We start from the raw sequence: 19,749 nt of genomic DNA, 5'->3' as shown, positions 1-19,749 counted from the left end.
ATGATTTTGTAGGATCCTTGAAATATAAGCCCTACTTCAAATATAAGCCATAGTTACAGTTAATAAAAAAAAGTCACAGCAATTACATTGGTTCTCAAGCGTTGTGGCAGAGCCAATTAGAGCCATCGCTTGTTGGAGGAGGGGTGTCTACGATGGAGGACACCGACTGCTAGGTAACGTGTATATATATATTTTTTAATGTAATGCAGCTTATATTTCAAGCCCCTTCTCCCCCCAACCCCCCTCAAAAAAAATAAAGGTAGGGCTTATTTTCGGGGGTAGATCTCATTTCTGGGGAAAGACGATAATATAATGAGCTAGGGAGTGGAGTGACGCCAGCAGGACTACCCGATCTGTGTGAGAGAGCCTGGCACTTGCCAATCCTTATTATTATCTTGGGTCTTTTAATTGTGATTCTTTTGGTGGTCTCTGCTTTTCTTGGTGAAGGCTCTATCCACTATTTACTACGGTACATAAGTAAACAGATGAACAACAAATATACCGTAATGGTACGCTGACCCGCAGACAACATGAGCGCTAAAAGAAAGCGCTACTCCAGACTCTTAATACTGCAATAAATAAGGACTATTCGCACAAGGAAATTAATGACTACAGTGAAAACAGAACAGAGAGGAATCAGGGGGGAAACGTTGTGAAGCCTAAACTGCAGGAGGTCGTGACATGGGGGAAGATTTCATGGGATACATTCACTGACCGCTGGGTCGCTACAGGCCGGCTACACGGACATGAGGTGCTCGGTAACGGACAGCGCTAGTGCAAGTGACAAGAAATTGGGACTGATGGTTCTATAGGAAACACAATTCCCCATGATTTGAGGGTTTGGAGATGGTCCAGATGGGAGGCCATCACTAGATCTAAATAAATGGGGATTTTTTGTTCAAGGATAAATATAGATTGCTGTTCATGGAAAAATAAGGCATCCCCTGAAAATAAGCCCAAAACACATGTTTTGGAGCAAAAATTAAAATAAGACCCTGTCTTATTTTCGGTAAAACAAAGTAACAGCTGCACAAGTGCAAAGCAGGCTGGGAAACAGCATATATGACCCTGCATTAACAGAGACACCCCCAGGAGTACTTTTTTACAAGGCGCACGTAGCAGTGGGTCTACTGATCAGACGCCCCTCCACTAGACAAGAGAGCTACTTGTGAGAATGAGTGACTGCTCTGACTCTAGCATGCAATCGTACTCCCATAGATTTTAATGAGGGTTGGGTAATGCTTATCCTTTAACTGTTTAGATGCCAGTGGCTTCCTTTGGTGGTACCGCGGTGGCAGAGGTCTCAGGAGCACCCCCTTGCCTGTGAGCTGCTTAGTTAGAAATCGTATATCCAAACGGCCCAATTTTTAAGACCAGGGTTCTGCCATGATACGTTTGTACTTTTCACGTTTGAGTTACTTTACCCATAACAGGTTGTCGTGACGACCAAAGAGTTCCAGGGGTTTCTCCGGAATTGTATGACTGCTCATATAAATTGGACTCCGACATAGTGACACAGGCTCGCTGGATACTGCACAGCGTCACACAATTGTCTATAAAGCCCCCTACCGCGTTTTCCCGAAAGTAAGACCTTACCCGAAAGTAAGACCTACCTGTTTTCGGGGAAGACTTGAAATATAAGCCCTCCTCCGAAAATAAGTCCTAGCTAATAAAAAAAAAAACCATCAACACTCACCTGGCTGGCGGTGTCTGACTCCCTCGCCATGGCCCCCGGCGCTGCAGCAGGCTGACGTGTCCTCTGCACTGAGAAATCCTCTTCTTTTTGGTGACAGGCTTTGAATACCCCGCCTCCAGCAAAGCGAGCGCTACATTCTATTTCCTAATGATACTGTGTTTCCCCGAAAATAAGACACTGTTCTGCATTAATTTTTGCCCCAAAAGGGGCACGGTGTCTTATTTTCAGTGGAGGAGGGCTCTTATACCCACCTGGTCTGCGGCGTCCCGCTGCTGGTCTCCAGCGGCGTTGCAGCAGTCTGCTGTGTCCTCCGCGTGGAGATATCTTCTTCTTCCTGGTGACGGAGCTTTGAATACCCCCCCCCCCCTCCAGCAAAGCGAGCACTGTGATTGGATCAAGCGCCAGCCAATCAGAGCGACAGAATGACATCACTGAATGGCTGTGAATGGCTCATCAAACGCCGGCTGTGATTGGCTGGTGCTCGATCCAATCACAGTGCTTGCTTTGCTGGAGGGGGGGGGGGGTATTCAAAGCTCCGTCACCAGGAAGAAGAAGATACCTCCGCGCGGAGGACACAGCAGACTGCTGCAACGCCGCCGGAGACCAGCAGCGGGATACCGCAGACCAGGTGGGTATAAGAGCCCCCCTCCACTGAAAATAAGACACTGTGCCCCTTTTGGGGCAAAAATTAATGTAGAACAGTGTCTTATTTTCGGGGAAACACGGTATCATTAGGAAATAGAATGTATTGTCAGTAATCCTCTCTAAACGGTACAAAAGTAGCTGTAGAGGAGAAAAGTCTACATCATGAGTGCTAGAGTCCGCTTTCCTTCTTCCTGCACAACAAGGTGACTCAAGATGCTGAGAGGCCACTGGTATGAAGTAGGCGGAGTCCCCTGCTGCCCCCTAGAGGCTGATCTGACAACAGTACTCAGATCTAGGGTGGCCCATATGAAAATATTAATCTAGGGCTCAACTAGTACTCCTTTCACAATAATGTTGGTGTCAGAATTGATTAGATGAGTGGCATGAATGTGATGCAAATTGTATTTCAGTCTATAGTAACCCGAAGGGGACTATGTGCAGTAACACCCAATCCTGCCGCAGCAACACCCAATCCTGCCGCAGCAACACCCAATCCTGCCGCAGCAACACCCAATCCTGCCGCAGCAACACCCAATCCTGCCGCAGCAACACCCAATCCTGCCGCAGCAACACCCAATCCTGCCGCAGTAACTGGGGCTCATTCTGATAACCATACTATATTTTCAGATTAAGCAATTTCACATATTAATGTGGCACCAGGGCTGCATTATAAGAACATCCAGGCTTACTTTGAAACAAGCACAGCTGCAGCATCCCGAGCTTTATCACTGACCAGCAGATAGGACTGAAAGGATGGGAGAAAAGAGGATTAGATTCATCTGTATGTACAACACATAGTATTACATCAGGAGCTACAAAGGCAGGCCCAGGGGAGGAGAGGGCACGACAGCTCCAGGCCCAGGGGAGGAGAGGGCACGACAGCTCCAGGCCCAGGGGAGGAGAGGGCACGACAGCTCCAGGCCCAGGGGAGGAGAGGGCACGACAGCTCCAGGCCCAGGGGAGGAGAGGGCACGACAGCTCCAGGCCCAGGGGAGGAGAGGGCACGACAGCTCCAGGCCCAGGGGAGGAGAGGGCACGACAGCTCCAGGCCCAGGGGAGGAGAGGGCACGACAGCTCCAGGCCCAGGGGAGGAGAGGGCACGACAGCTCCAGGCCCAGGGGAGGAGAGGGCACGACAGCTAAAGGCCCAGGGGAGGAGAGGGCACGACAGCTAAAGGCCCAGGGGAGGAGAGGGCACGACAGCTAAAGGCCCAGGGGAGGAGAGGGCACGACAGCTAAAGGCCCAGGGGAGGAGAGAGCACGACAGCTAAAGGCCCAGGGGAGGAGAGAGCACGACAGCTAAAGGCCCAGGGGAGGAGAGGGCACGACAGCTAAAGGCCCAGGGGAGGAGAGGGCACGACAGCTAAAGGCCCAGGGGAGGAGAGGGCGTGAAAGGCACTAGGAGCCATTGTGGAGATGGCGCCAGGAGGCCAGGGGGAAGGAGAGGGTGCCAGGAGGTCCAGGGAAAGAGGGCGCAATGGCGCCAGGATCCCAGGGGGAGAGGGCACAACAGCTCCAGGGGCAGAGGTAGAGGGCGCAACAGCTGCAGGCCCAGAGGGAGAGGGGGCCAGGAGGAAAGGGCACGACAGCTCCAGGTCCAGAGGGAGAGGGCGCCAGGAGGCTAGGAGGTGATGGCGCAACAGCTGCAGGCCCAGAGGGAGAGGGCGCCAGGAGGCTAGGAGGAGAGGGCGCAACAGCTGCAGGCCCAGAGGGAGAGGGCGCCAGGAGGAGAGGGCACGACAGCTCCAGAGGGAGAGGGCACCAGGAGGCCAGCGGGAGAGAGCGCGACGGCTCTAGGCACAGAAGGAGAGAGCGTCAGGAGGCCAGCGGGAGAGGGCGCGACGGCACCAGGAGGCCAGGCGCAAAGGGCGCGATGGCATGACCAAGACTTCACTGGGAACAGACCTTCGCAATCTCCAGGATGTGGTCCATGGTAGAGCGACGCATCTGTCCTTCCTTCTGAGAGAGGTTTCCATCCAGACGTGAGAGGTCAAAGGGTATGAGACACGTCATAGACAACCACAGTAGGAGCATGTACCGCGTCTCCCAGGTCTGAGAGAGAAAACCAAAATATATTATTGCACATAGAGACAGAAATCTGTATACATTATATCAGTGGGACCCCAAGTATTAGTGCGTCCCTGTCCCGTTACGGCTAGTGTGTGGCCTAAACTCAGCAGACTTCTACAGACACAGGAGTATTGGGACGACAGCAAAAGCTCTCAAATGTCACCGCAACAGCTGATAATCAATCCCCAGATAGTTCTCTATATATTACCCCACATACACCCTCATTATAACAGAAGGGCCCCTGCGGTGTAATGTATTCTGAGTCCTTGTCCTCAGACAGGTCATGTGACCTCATTCTGACCACCTGAGAATTACTTCCTTTATGTTGTCTCAAGACGACAGTTGTTCACTCACCATTATAGCTAAATGATGAACTGATGGACTGTATCACACAGGCTCTACATGTGGAGGACAGAAACTTTTATCAAAGTTACTGACGATGATCATACAAATATAATGAAGAGGATCAAACCTCCCCCTCCTGACTGTATATTTATATGGCTGTAGCTTAGATTGGTGAAAATACAGAGTAGTGATAATTACACTGGCCTCCCTGCAGACAGAGATGGCACTGGCTCTAGCTACTTATATGATTTCGTGCTGATGCATCATGGGAAAGCTAGCAGATAATAGAGGAGATAAAGCAGGGACAAATCTCAGCATCAAGATGGTGAGTGATAAACATCAGACAGGGGGCTGCACTGCAGGGAAGCGACTGCAATGTAAATAGGACACGTTCAAAGTGTAACTGGCAATCAGGTGAGGGGTGCAGAGATGGAAAAATGATTATTACCGCAGTGGCTCCTTTGAACACAACACTGTCGGATCTCACCTCATGATCTGCAGGATTCTGCGCAGAGATCATTTCAAGCACTGGCTGCACGTCAACAACCTCATGTGGGAAGAGGCGCAGGAAAATCTTATAGCCGCGAACCTGCCAGAGAAGAGATCTGTCACGAACACTGCAGGTACAACACTGGTTATATGGCCACGGCAGCGACCACAAAGAACCACCATGGAAGTGTATGTCCCTGCAGCGTACATTATAGAGAAACAATCATGTAAAGAAGAGACAGGAGATCAGACAGGGGCATCGTTTTCAGGACCGCCGCTCCTTGCATCACTATTTTATTGAGTCTGGAGCAAAAGGGATGTAAACCTTCCTAAATATACTGGATGAGGCTTCCATGCTTTGTTTCGGCACATCATCCCCCTGTTCAACCATGAAACGTTTCAGTTATCAACAGACACCACCAGGGGCGCAACTAAAGGCTCAGGGGCCCGGGTGCAAAAGTCCCCCCTCCTTGCCCCGTACCAATACACATACCTAAACCGTGCAGCAAAACGAATTTACATACACGATCCAGCCCCTGATTATCGCGTATTACGCGTGTTGTATGTCCATTTGCTACACAGTAATTCGCTGGCAATCAAATACATTGCCATACGCAATTCCGCTCACATCTGCAAGTAGGAATTGCGTAATATTTGAGCTTAAAAAAAAAAACCACAACAACACAGCCTATTCTATCTTGAACCCACTATTCTCTCTTGACACACAATCAATGCCGCCCATATGTAATTACCTTGTGTATGGACGGCGATTATATGCACTATTGTGTAGCAACAGTGCAGGAAATTAAAGTGGACTGCGCATAACAGCATGCGTGAGCTATGTAGTCATGCGCAGTACAATTTTGCTGTGATAGGCAGGTTACTTGTGGCACCACAGCGGTAAAACCCTGCATGACCCACACAGTATTTTACGCTTATGTCCGAGTGAGCCCGGCATTGGGCTGTGTGCTTGTTTTTTATTTCATTTCTGAACAACGATTTAAAAAACACATTAAAAAACTGCATGCGATATTGAAAAAAATCACAAACATTTTTAAGAAACTGCAAACACTAAACAAACGCATGCAGATTTTTGATGCCTTTTTTAATTGTGTGTAAAATGTCCAATTATATACAGGAGATACCCAGGTTATACCAGCATGCTATAGCACTATATACATGGTCCATATCACTATATACAGGGAGAAGTATATCCATCTCCTATATACAGTAATATCGGCGATGCTGGGGTAAGGCCGGTCTCAAATCTGTGCTGGAACCTTTAGTCGGAGATTCCGTCACAGATTCGGGTCAAAATACTGGAAGAAAAAAAAAAAAAAAAAGGGGTGCATACGATGCTTTTACTTCCGTCCTAAAGCCGGGCAGCTGAGCGGCAACCTAACAGACCCCAATATGGCCAATCAATGCCGTGGCTCAGCTAATTCATAAATCCAGCCTCCATAACGCACTAGTCGTGCATTGGTTCTTCGGCCTCTGCGCAACCAATCAATGCGGCGCTGGATGAACCAATCACAGCCCTCGCATTGGTTCATCGAGCGCTGCAGTGATTGGCTGCGTAGCACTGAATGAACCAGTCAGAGCCATCGCTTCCTGGGAGGTGGGATTTATGAAACCTGCAACCAGGAAGTGATCTTTGGGCAAACAAAGACTGCAGGACGTCTGCTGGAGCCCCGGAGAGCAGTGGGAGGACCCAGATGGAGCCTTTTAGGCCGAATGCCCACCGACGGATAATCACTGCAGGATTCGTGGTCAGACACCCGCCGCAAATCCCACAGCACATCCGATCCATAGACATGCTATGTTAATAGATTCTCCCCTGCCCACGGGTGAAAACCAACTATGATTTTCCGCTTACCAAGGAGAATTGCAGCATGTCCTATTTATCACGGAAAATCGCACGGACGGCTTCCATTGTGGTCACAGCCCAGTGCAGGCGCATCATGCTGCGGATCCGGAGAGGCGAGTATGGGTTTCTGGGGGGGCGCCAGGTTTCAGGTCTGCTGCGATATTTCGCAGGCGGAATCCGACCCGGCTGTGGGCATGAGGCCTTAGACAAGTATTCCTTTTTTTCAATGGAATGCAGCTAGGGCTTAGTTTCAGGGTAGGGCCTAACCTCGCATCGCTGTGGCTACAAAATCGACAAAAGCTGCGATATCTTTGCAATTTTGTTGCGGCGATATCGCTATCGCCCATGTGAAAGAGGCCTAAGGCCCAATTGTCTAAGTGCGGATTTTATTTATAAAATCCATGCGCGTTTCCTGCACGGGAGATCCATGCGTCTTGATGCCCATAGGGATGCCTTAGCATCTGTGGGGCAGCTAGAAGCATGCAGATGTGATTTCTTCCCGGCATGCGAGTCGCACACACGGGAAGAAATCGCAGCATGCTTCATTTTCCTGCGGGTCTCCCATATGGACAGCTTCCATTGAAGCCAATGGAAGCCGTCCGTATCTGAGGCACAGCCGCAGCGGTTTTTGTAAACATGCTTGGTAAATATGATAATTAACTTTCAACAGTACTTTTATTCATCCACTGCTCTGTTCTGTAAAGTCCTCCTCACTGGTCCTTCATCCATAAGATGGCTGACTATGGAGGGACATATGGCCATAGATGTCACATGCCCCTTGATAGTCAGCCATTTTATTAACAGAGGAGTAGTGAGGGCAGGACCAAGGACAGGGCTAAGCGGGGAGCAGGGCTTCAGTGACTCAGCAAAAGGGGCAAGGGATGAATAAAAAATAGTAAGTTACCCCTTATCACATTTACAAGGCATGTTTAATCTTCGCTGTAAAGTGGACAATCCCTTTGACTTTAGAAGCATGGACTGGTCATGGTTCACAGCTGCAATGACACTAAATATAAAGACAAATTACCTTGGAAATGATGTAGAGGAACTTAAAACCCAGATGCACAAGAACCGGCGAGGAGGTTTTATCTCGTACGATTTCCAGTAACAGATCCAACATCCATTCTGCAACATAATACATAGAATGAGAACATTACACTTAATGACTGCATTAGGGGCAGCTGGCGCGTGACGTCTTGTGATCAGTAACGCGGTACCGCGTCCTCGCCACATCATGATCTGCTCTCAGACAATGTACTGACCCCTCCTCTGCACAGCAGAAGGCAACATTTGGTAGTCATGGGTCAACATGGGGACTCAAGTGACTTTACCCACAGACTGTTGGTGCCCGCAGGTGCGGTGCCGGTATTTCTGAATCAGTCGTAGCTGTTGGCCGTTTCCGAACCGTGATAAGAAGAGTGTACAAAGACTTGTTGAACCACAAACAGACACCCGATAAAAGATCACACACCTATAAGCAACATGTGGTTGATTCTAGAAGCGGGCGTCAGGTTGGCATGTCTGGTATCTCATCAACAACATGCCACAGTGGACCAACTGACCCGGCAATACAACAGCATGAAAATTAGACAATTTCCACAATGACCATCCTGTGTACTTATGTCAACCAGGATTTAATAGCCAAAAGACGAACAAGGGTGCCCCTGATCACCCGACATCATCACCAACACCACCTTACGTGGGCATAGGAAAGAGGTCAATGGACCTTGGACATATGGCATAAGTTTGCCTGGAGTGAGGAGTTCCATTTTCTGCTGAAGCATAGAGATAGTAGAGTCCTCATCCAGTATAAACAGCATGAAGCCGTATCCCATGGGTGCAACGTTGGGGTTCAACAGGCCGGTGTTGGCGGTGTCATGGTCTGGGGAGTATTTTCCTGGCATGGCCTAGGACCGTTGGTCATCATACCACAATCCTTGAATGGTGACACTACAGGGACCTTTGAGATAACCCTCTGCACCCATATCTTCAGGAACTCTTCCCAGACCACAGTGCCATCTTTGAGGAGGACAATTGCTCGGATCCATAGGGAGTGGTTGGAAGAACACGACAATGAAATCTCCATGCTGCCTTGGCTTCCAAATTCACTTGTCTGTAACCCAACTGTACATGATTGGGATATGTTGGAACAGGCTGAGACCTGCTACTATTTATCCACAAAATGTGCACCAACTGACAGAGGTGCTGCACAAGCGTGGATCAAGTTTAGTTTGAAGGACGTTCTCTACTTCATGGACTCTTTTCTCTGACGTCTCAAAAAAGTGATCGCCCTTAAAAAAATGGACCACCTCGTTACTGAGTAGGTGATCTTAATGCAGTGATTGTTCAGTATACAATCAGTTCACACCATGTTGGCGCCAACTAGTGGTCAGCTTTGCTCAAAGCTTTCTAAACAGCACTGGGGAATTGAATTTTCTAAAGATTACCATAACAATTAAAGGGGTTTTCCATGGAAATACTACTGATGACCTATTATCAGGATAGGTCATCAATAGTTGATCAGCCGGGGTCCGCCACTCGGGACCCCGACTGATCAGCTAAGAGGGTGCATGTTGTTAGCGCCGCAATAACACAGACGTTGGAGAGGAAGCTTCCGTGCCGACCTCTTTGTAGTGGCCGGCGCTTGTAACTGCAGGCACGGCTCTCATTGAAATCAAGAAGTCTGAAGCATGCAGCTATGAAGACTGGATTACCTTTTAGGGTCCAAGTTACCTTGGGCAGATTCTGAACCTGCCTGGAAACGTAGCCTATAACCTCGGAGCACTGGTTTGGCTTCTTCTTTTTATGAAGCCAGCAAAGGCTCAGTCATACTTGGCTCCGGCCAGCCATAGAGAGATCACTGATCCCCTCTGTTATCCCCTCACATACTGCGATCAATGCTGATCATGGCATGTAAAGGGTTCACAGGGGAGGGCGCTCCCTCTGTGACGTCAATGGCTCACCGCAATGCAATCACGGAGGATCGATGGGTTGCGATAAGTACTACAATGTATTATCATAACGATCATAAGATTGCAAGTCCCATATAGGGACATAAAAAGACAGAAATATATAAAACTGGTAAAAAACAACACATTAAATTAAAAAAATTAACTTTTGCGCGCTTTTGCCTATTTATAAAAAAAAAATTAAACACCCAAGTTTGGTATCATCACATCCATAACGACCCGGACAATAAATTAAACACTATTTTTATCCTGCTTGGCAAACACCATAACATCAAATATAAAAGAAAAATTAGTCAGAATGCTTATGTTGTTAATTTTGCCTTCCCCCAAAAATGCCGTAAAAGTCATCAAAAAAGCCGTATGTAGCCTAAAAATGGTACTATAGCTCACCATGCTAAAAGCAAGCACTCACAGAGCTCATGGAAAAATAGGGTTATGTGATTTTGAATGAATGATAATTTCCCCCCCCAAAAAAAGTTTTTAATGGTGCAAAAGTGGAAAAATCTAAAAATATAAGTATAATTTTGGTATTGTTGTAATCGGACCGACCTGTAGAGGAAATGTACCATGTCACTTATGCTGCATGATTATTAAAGTGTGAAAAAAATGGCAGAATTGATGTGTATTTTCTCCCCACCCTCCTGAAAATTAAATAGAAGTTATACAATAACTACCAAAGAATGGTAGCAATATAAACTACAGCCCGCTGCGCAAGAAACAAGCCCCCATCTGAGCAGGTCAACAAAAAAATGTAAATGTTATGGCTTTTGAAAAGTGGAGATCAGTGACGGGGGGAGAAAGAGTAAGCTTACCGAGATGTGAGTCCAAGAGATGCGGCTGCTCCTGATAGGTGTCCATTATCACTGAAAAATAGGACATGGATTATACATCAGATACTGAGGACAGACAGATGGGTCTTGTGTACGGCCGCCTGCACACGGGCGTATATTTGGTGCGGAATCCATGGCAGGCACCTGCACTTCAGATCCACAGCAAATACCATCTATAGCATACTAGGGGAATTCGATTCTTCCTGCACACAAACGGAAATCAATTGGGATTTCCACTCGTGGAGGGAAAAAAATTGCAACATGCTTTATTTTTGTGCGGATTCAAGGCGGACGGTTTCCATTGAAGTCGGTGGAAGACGTCCAACCCGTGGCCCTCCACAGTGACATTGCGGAAATAATATTAATCTTTATTTGTATAGCGCCAACATATTCCGCAGCGCTTACATAGACAGGGGATACAGAAAGACAAAAGTACAAACATTACAGAACCACGGTTACATATAGTAATCAGTTGATGGAAACAATAGGAGTGAGGGTCCTGCTCCAACGAGCTTACATACTATAAGTAATGGAGTGATACAGAGGGTAAAGGGGCTGGAGATGTGCATGGTGCAGAGAGCCTGGCTGGTTGCCATGGCAACAGGATGACAGATACTGGCGTCCTGTATTGCCATAGCCAGTATCCCTGCCATGTCTTATCACAGCGATCATCAGTGCTATACTGTAAGTGCCCCAGAGGGACACAAATTGTGTAAAAAAAAATAAAAATAAAGAAAAAAGACTTTTTATGCTTTTTCTCAAAAAAATAAATAAAATGGCACATATTTGGTATTGTCGCGTCCGTAACGACACGTACAATAAGTTGCACATGCTTTTGACAGTGCACAGAAAAAAGCATTTAAAAAAACGCTAAAAAACTGGAGGCAAAATGCTAATTTTTAGCATTTTGCCTCCCTAAAAACGCAATAAAAGTGATCAAAAAAGCCGTATGTACCCCAAAATGGTACCAATAAAAACTACAGCTTGGCTCGCAAAAAATAAGCCCTCACAGTGCTCTGTACATAATAAAATTAAAAAGTTGCAGGACTTTGAATGCACCGATTTAGAAAAAAAAAAAAGATTTCCAAAAAAGGGTTTTTATTAAGAGTGGAAAAACCTAAGAAAAAATACCAAAAGAATTTTGGTATCGTTGTAACCGTACCGACCCGCAGAAAAAATGGATTGTGTCATTTATGCTGCATGATTAACGCTGTAAAAATAAAAATAAAAATAAAAAATTTAAAAAATGTATGGCAGAATTGATGCGTTTTCTCTCCCTCTTATCATAAAAAAAATTATAAAAGTTTTGCAATATAGTCAAATGTACCCAAAAATGGCGCCGATAAAAACTACAGCTCGCCACGGAAAAAACAAGCCCTTATACAAAGTTACGACTTTTGAAAAATGGAGAAGAAAATCCGCCAAAAATCGTTGTGTACTTTTACACCCCTCTCTGAGCACAAGGTAGTGTTCGTCACACTGATATGTCTACTGTGTGGATTTGTGCAGTCGTTTTGGAGAAACTTGTCTTTTATTAGTAGCAGCACATGCATGGAGGACTACTTAGAGTAGTCCTGGATATTCATGAGCTGCAGGCTAGCCACACCCACCCCAGCCTACAGCCAATGATTGACTGTTGTCGGCCTATTAAAGAGAAAAGCGGGTGTGGCCAGCCTGCAGCTCATGAATATGCAGGACGAGTTCTGTGTCTGGCTTCTACTAATAAAATGCAAGTTTCTCCAAAACTACTGCACAGATCCCCACAGCAGACATATCCCAGCAATCAGTGTGACCGGCACTACCTTATGGTGCTCACAGTGGGGACTTCAAAATGATGGTGATAAATCCCCTTCTAGAACAGCCTCAAAGAAGAGCCGAGTTGCAAACAACACTTGCTCTGTATCATAAGTTTTCCTCAGACAAGAGCAATACAAAACCCTCCTCAGGAAGAAGCTGAGCCAAAGAAAGACATGCCTCAACACTCCGATACATTAAACACCATAATAAAATGAGAGAACTGCCATACTTAATAACTGCATCCAAGTGTAAGGCTCTTAGCACATACTTTGAGCAAAACACGTGGGCCCATCTGCCATCAGAATCACATTACGTTTTGATCCAAATATGTGTAAGAACTTTGTACTTTCATGAAATAAGTCAGTATGACAGTTGTGTAATTTTATTCAGGTACTAGATGTATAGGAGTGCGGAGGCGTGCGTTACTGTTACTATAGTGCTGCAGCCATGACTTATCGGTGTTGGAGTAATCACTTCATTTAGGTGATCCTCAATGGGTATGGTAGCCTCATCACCAGGTATGCCTGGTTATGACTACGAAGCATCAGAGAAGGAAACACGTGGCCCAGTATGGGGTCTCAGGCTCTTTTCTGAAGCTTGTTTATTGAATACATCTATAGGAAGGCGACGGCGACATCACTGCTATGTTCACGCGATTTTGTAGAATCAGCGATGATTTTTTTTCTTGGGAAAAATGTGGCACGGCGTCGCTGCTACCCGCAATTTTATGGCAAGAATGTTAATAGGACTTCCTAATGTTAAAATCGCATTGCAGGAAAATTGCAAGTTTTAACAAACTAGTAGCTCCATAGTAAACATCGCAAGTCGCGGGCATCTCCAGCAACCCACGATTGTTTTCTCTTGCAGTGTCGAAGGCTACACAACATCACTAATGTGAAGGAACCCATAGGAATGCATGGGCTTCACATACATGCGATTTGTTGCACTGTCGCATCGCGAAAAAAAATTGCGCGATTTCGTCGGTCCGTGTGAAACAGGCCTTAGGCTGCATCCGCACGAGCTATAAAATCTCGCTCATGTGAAAGAACCCATTGGAAACCATGGGCTTCACATTGTGGCGAGATTTTGTAGCCGGTGCGGATCCCGGGTCTATTTCTGAAACTGCTGGACAGCCGAGTAGGAGGGAAACCGTATGTCATTAAACACTCCTGCGCTAAGGGCTCATTCACACGGGCGCAAGCGTGTTTTGGTCAATTAAATACACTACATATTCACACGACCAAAAACCGCTAATACCGTCAGATCTCACGTGCTCTTGCAGGTTTCGTGCGTGCAAATACACTGTATATTTGCACACACAAAAAAATATGCATAAGGCCCGTGTATTTGTTCCGCAAGTATGCAGTTCATTTGCTTTCCGTTCGCAAATGAACATGTCTGCGAGCGCAAAAAGTACAGTAAAATACGCTGATACGCGCACAAAGAAAACTCATCAATAGCGCAAATAGTGCAAACCGCAGATGGCTGTGTGAAGCCCCCCTGAAGCGGATCCCCGGCCCCCCTGCTCACCTATAAACCTCTGTGTGCAGACCTCCCTGTTGACCAGCTCATCACACACGTCCCGCAGGCTGACAATCAGATCTCGAGTCTCTTTACTCTCTGTGAACGATTCCAAGATGTTCCCGCTGGACACCGCTTCTTGACCTCCATCCTCATCTCGCTCTAAACTGTCGGCAGCCATGTTGGTTGGAAGCGGATGGGGAGGACCTGTCACTGCAAAGAACAGAGGAATCAAGAACAACCAAGGCCACCAATTACAGCACACAGTAGATTATATGCTGTAGATATATACAGTGCTTCCCCAAAAGTAGCTCTATCCTGATTTTCAGGAAGAGGGGGGGGGGGGCTAAAATATAAGCCCTACCTGGTAAAAAAAAAAAGACCTAGCTGCACTATATTAAAAAAAAAAGCAATTCTTACCTAACAGGCGCCATCCAGGTCCCTCCCCGCTGGTCTCCGGAGCTCCGGCTCTCAGCTGCTGAGGACTGAAGCGCAACAGCACATCGCTTCCAGATAATGGAGTTTGTAAACTCCGCCTCCAGAAAGCGATGGCTGTGATTGGTTTTTGTGCACCATGGCTGAGCCATCGGAGCCATCACTTCCTGGAGGCGGGGTTTACAAACTCCGTTACCAGGAAGCGATGTTCTGTTGGCTGCTGAGGACTGAAGCAAGAGCTCGGGAGACCAGCAGGAGGGGCCCGGATGGCACCTGCTAAGTATAAGGCACCTTCTGAAAATAAGACCCTGTGCCTCTTTGGGGGCAAAAAATAATATAAGACAGGGTCTTATTTTCAGGGAAATACGGTATGTATATTTCTGGGAAAGCTGGGGGACATTCCCTGCAGAAGCTATAATGGCAGCCATGTCCGTTGTATAAATGTTGCCCGTACAGAAGACACTTCCATGTACCATCAGCGTGACGGCAGCCTCCATGTAGGAAACATGTTCACTTTTAGTGAGATGTTTCTTTATTCCTCAGTGTGATGGGCAGAGACTATAACCAGGATTGGCCTGCCAGGAAAGGGCACAGCTAGTGCTATAAGGGGGCACAGTATGTACAAAGAGGTGGGTGGGCATGGTGTATATAAGGAGAGGGGAACTCAGTGTGTGCATACCCAGTAAGGGTGCTATTGTTGCTTAACCCCTTAACGACCAGCCCATAGTGTTTTGACGTCCTCCCGCAGTGGGCTTTATTCTCTGAGGACGTAAAAACATGTGTCCTGCAGAGAATAAAGCCCCTCAGGCTCTGGACGTGAGAGCTCCATGCTGTCGGTGCCCGCAGGTAGTCGACAGCATGGAGCTGTCATCCCGGGCTGCGGGGACCCCCCTCCGGCATTGCCCGGGAGCCCCCGGCAAAATCAAAACCTCCTGGCTCCCGGCTCCTGAAGGTAGCCGGGAACCAGGAGGTGTTACCAGGGACCGCGGTGAGCGGTCCCCGGGCCCGCGATTGCCGCTATCCATTGGATAGCGGCGTCGCGAAAAAGTTTAAAAAGTAAAAAAAAAAGTGCTACTTTCACCTCCCCTCATGGATCGGATCCATGAGGGGAGGTGAAAATACTCACCTAAGTCCTCCCCGATGTCCCGATGGTCCGGGACCCGAAGTCCCCCTCTGCGCATGCGCGCCCGATGATTGACATCGGGCGCGTGCACAGAGGGGCTCGAGCCCCGGGAAATTCAAAATCCCTCTGCTCTGGCTGCCATGTGTAGCCCGGAGCAGAGGGATGTCACCAGGGACATGATTACTGTCATCCAATGGATGACAGTGATCATGTAAAGTTTAAAAAAAAGTGTGAAAAAGTAAAAAAAAAAAAAAAAAAAAGTTAAAAAAAGTTTAAAAAGCGTACGTTTCATCTCCCCTCATGGATCATATCCGTGAGGGAGGATGAAAGTACACACATAAGGCCCCCAGATTTATCCGCGGACCTTACCCCAGCTTCCGCGCACACGCCCGTCGCCAAAATGGCAGACGCATGCGCAAAAGCTGTGGATTGCCAGGATAATTGAAAATCTCCCTGCTCCTGGCTACAAAACTGAGCCAAGAGCCTGGAGATTTCACGGGGGGGCGCGGTGAGCAGTTCCTCGTCACGTGTTCGCCGTTATCCAATGGATAATGGCGGTCACGTAAAAGTAAAAAAAAAATTGAAGTTTCATCTCCCCTCATCGATGCGATCGGTGAGAGGAGATGAAACTTTTTACCGGAGGCCTCCGTATTTGCACCCCGACGCGATCCTCATCCGTGAACTTACCCAAATTCTGCACAAGCGACCGCCGGCAAAACACCGGCCACATGCGCAGGAGTCGGGGAGCCCAGGAAACTTAAAATCTCCTTGCTCCCAGCGACCAACGGTCGCCGAGAGGCTGGAGCAGTGACCTTGTTGAGCGGTCCCCGATCACGTGAAAAAAAGGTAGCGATCTACCTTTGGCCGGTCTCACATGAACGGATAGGAATTACGGATTCCGCATGCATGTGATCCGCGGTAATACGCAGATCAATCGCATTGGATTACACAATTCCGCTCACATTAGTGGGTTGGAATTATGTAATCCACTCGCAGAAAACAGAACACAGCAGGTTCTATTTTACGGCGGATATCCGCAACATAGAGCCAATTGTGCTCCGTGGTTGCGAATATACCCGCTGCCCATACGCAACCACCTTGTATACGGGCTGTGGGTACCCGCGTCATCACTAAGCGATGGTGTGGGAAATACAAACAAAAAAAAAGGTGTACTGCGCATGACCGCCTGTGTGAGTAGGCAGTTATGCGCAGTACATTACGCGGCCGTACGCAGGGTCACAGCCGGGATCCGCTGCGGGCCTCCGCAAGCAGATTCCGCCCACGGCCGTGTGAGCCCGGCGCTATTCAGACCGCTACCTGTGATACGTATTTTACAAGAAGCCCCGGGAACACTTGCCTTCCTGCAGTTCCAGGAGCAGCTTGTTGAGCGCCTTCTGTGTGAGACCACCGCACCTCATCAAGCTTACGGAGACTCACGGAACGCCACTTTTTACACCCCATACCTGCCGCTGAGGTCAAGAAATGACCCCCAAAAAGCATGAGAGGAGGGGAGATACCCAGTTTGATTGCCCCATGGGCCCATTCCAACCAGCTTCCGTAATTACCCCTGTCTTCGGAAATACCACACAGTTCACATTATTACTTTTATCTAAGATTTGCGAACGCCAAAAAGGGCGCGGAGGGGGGGGGGGATTTTTAGGGAGTCCATTTTTATTCCGTACAAATAAGCAATGGGGCCTGGGATTTATTCAGTTGTGCCCTGAAATCCAACGGTTGTTCCCTCCATTATGGGTCTAGCCATGTGTCCTGTAAGTAAATTAGGGTCACAATGGGTATGTTTCTGAACTCAGGACAAACGGGGGTATCCATTTGGGGGTGAATGTCTTAATTCCTATGTGCACTGTACAAAAAAACTGTTTTTAATATTTAAAAATTGCCCAAAAAATTGAAAATCGTAACTTTTTCCTTCTGCTTTGCTTAGATTCATTCAAATACTGTGGGGTCAAAATACGCAGTACACCCCTAAATGAATTTGTTAAGGGGTCTAGTTTTCAAAATGGGGTCATTCGTGGGGGTTCTTTATAGTTTTGGCCGCTCAATGGCTCAATAAGTGGGCAATGGGGCCTGGAATTTATTCAGTTGTACCCTGAAATCCAACGGGTATTCCTTTCATTGTAGGCCTAGCCATGTGTCCTGTAAGTAGATTAGGGCCACAATGGGTATGTTTATGAACACGGGACAAACAGGGGTATCCATTTTGGGGTGAAAGTCTTCATTTATACATGTGCTGTAAAAAAAAACAACCTGTTTTTAAATTGACGCAATAGCCCAAAAAATGAAAATCACAATTTTTTCTGACTGCTTTGCTTAGATCTATTCAAAAATTGTAGGGTTAAAATACACAGTACACCCCTAGATAAATTCGTTAAGGGGTCTAGTTTTCAAAATGGGGTAATATGTGGGGGTTCTCTATGGTTTTGGGCACTCAAGAACTCTACATGTGTGCTATGGTGCCTAAAAGGACTTCAAGCAAAATCTATGTTCTGAAAGACACCGATTACTCCTTTCATTTTGGGCCCCGTTGTGCATGCGGACATAAGATTAGGGCCACAATGGGTATATTTCTGAAAACAGTACAAACAGGGGTATCCATGTTGGGGAGCAAGTCATCCTTCATATGTGTGCTGTACAAAAAAAGCTGTTTTTAAAATGACAGAATTGCCAAAAAAACGAAAATCCTAATTTTTTCCTTTTGCTTTGCTTGAATTTATTCAAAAACTGTGGGGTCAAAATATGCAGTACACCCCTAGATAAATTCCTTAAGGGGTCTAGTTTTCAAAATGGGGTCATTTGTGGGGGTTTTCTATGGTTTTGGGCGCTCAAGAACTCTACAAGTGGGCAATGGGGCCTAAAAGGACTTCAAGCAAAATTTCTGTTCTAAAAGACACTGACTGCTCCTTTCATTTTGGGCCCCGTTGTGGACTCAGACATAACATTAGGGCCACAATGGGTATGTCTCTGAACACGAGAGAAACAGGGGGATCCATTTTGGGGTGTAAATCCTTATTTTCATGTAAACTATAGGAAAAAAATATGTCTTTAAAATGATAGATTTGCAAAAAAATGAAATTTTACTTTTTCTCCTCTAAATTGAATTAATTCTTGAAAAAAAACTGTGGGGTCAAAATACTCCTGACCCTCCTCAGTGAATACACTAAGGGGTGTAGTTTTTAAAATAGGGTCATTTGTGGGGGGATCTATTATTCTGACACTCATGAGCCTTTCCAATCTTGGCTTGGTGTAGGAAAACAAAGTGTTCCTCAAAATGCTAAAAAGTAATGTTAAATTTGTACGTCTCCTAAATGGTTAAAAAAAAACGAAAGTTTTTCCAATGTGCGCCCAAAATAAAGTAAACGGGTGGAAATATAAATCTTAGCAAAAATTTCTGTATTATGTTTGCACATATTTAAGATATTGCAGTTGGAAATGTGAAAAAAATGTAAATTTTTTTCAAAATTTTCCCAATTTTGGCGCTTTTAATAAATAAACACAAATTCTATCGGTCTATTTTTTCCGGCTAATGAAGTACAACATGTGGCAAAAAAACATTGTCAGAATCGCTTGGATATGCAAAACCTTTCTGGTGTTTTTCCATGTTAAAGTGACACATGTCAGATGTGCAAAATTTGGCCTGGTCATTAAGGCGCAAACAGGCTTGGTCACTAAGGGGTTAAGATCCATTGATTCATGGACAGTCTGTGAAATTTAGGAGCTTTACACAAATGTCCATTGGGGAGGATTTAAAAAAAAATAAAAATTTATATATATCTCACACAATGATTTTTTTGTTTTTAATCGGCTACTCCTGCGTCCGGCAGTCCTACTCAGCCAGGGCGTGGTACCATTCAGACGTCTCTGCCATCCTTGAAATGACTGTAGATGGAGTGGTATGTGACCAACATGTCATCATGCCTCCTCCACTCTTCCATCTGCACACATGCA

The 19,749-nt window shown here is 46.6% G+C and overlaps 1 protein-coding gene across 2 annotated transcripts in view; it reads right to left on the bottom strand.

The window, feature by feature from the left end:
• TBCD (tubulin folding cofactor D) overlaps window positions 1-19,749 on the bottom strand; it is a 172,793-nt gene that overhangs the window by 144,553 nt on the left and 8,491 nt on the right. For both annotated transcript variants that reach the window (XM_066586653.1, XM_066586652.1), the window contains exons 2-7: window positions 14,238-14,441; window positions 10,893-10,943; window positions 8,139-8,236; window positions 5,243-5,344; window positions 4,246-4,392; window positions 3,031-3,086 (exon numbers count right to left, since the gene is read on the bottom strand). In XM_066586653.1, the coding sequence (XP_066442750.1) occupies window positions 3,031-3,086; window positions 4,246-4,392; window positions 5,243-5,344; window positions 8,139-8,236; window positions 10,893-10,943; window positions 14,238-14,409 (626 nt within the window). In that variant the 5' untranslated portion in view covers window positions 14,410-14,441. The remainder of the gene's footprint in view (window positions 1-3,030; window positions 3,087-4,245; window positions 4,393-5,242; window positions 5,345-8,138; window positions 8,237-10,892; window positions 10,944-14,237; window positions 14,442-19,749) is intronic.

The sequence above is a fragment of the Eleutherodactylus coqui genome, chromosome 13, assembly GCF_035609145.1.
Source record: "Eleutherodactylus coqui strain aEleCoq1 chromosome 13, aEleCoq1.hap1, whole genome shotgun sequence".
Classification (NCBI taxonomy): Eukaryota; Metazoa; Chordata; class Amphibia; order Anura; family Eleutherodactylidae; genus Eleutherodactylus; species Eleutherodactylus coqui.
The sequence above is the reverse complement of the archived record's forward strand: the minus strand, read 5'-3'. Positions and strand labels throughout refer to the sequence as shown.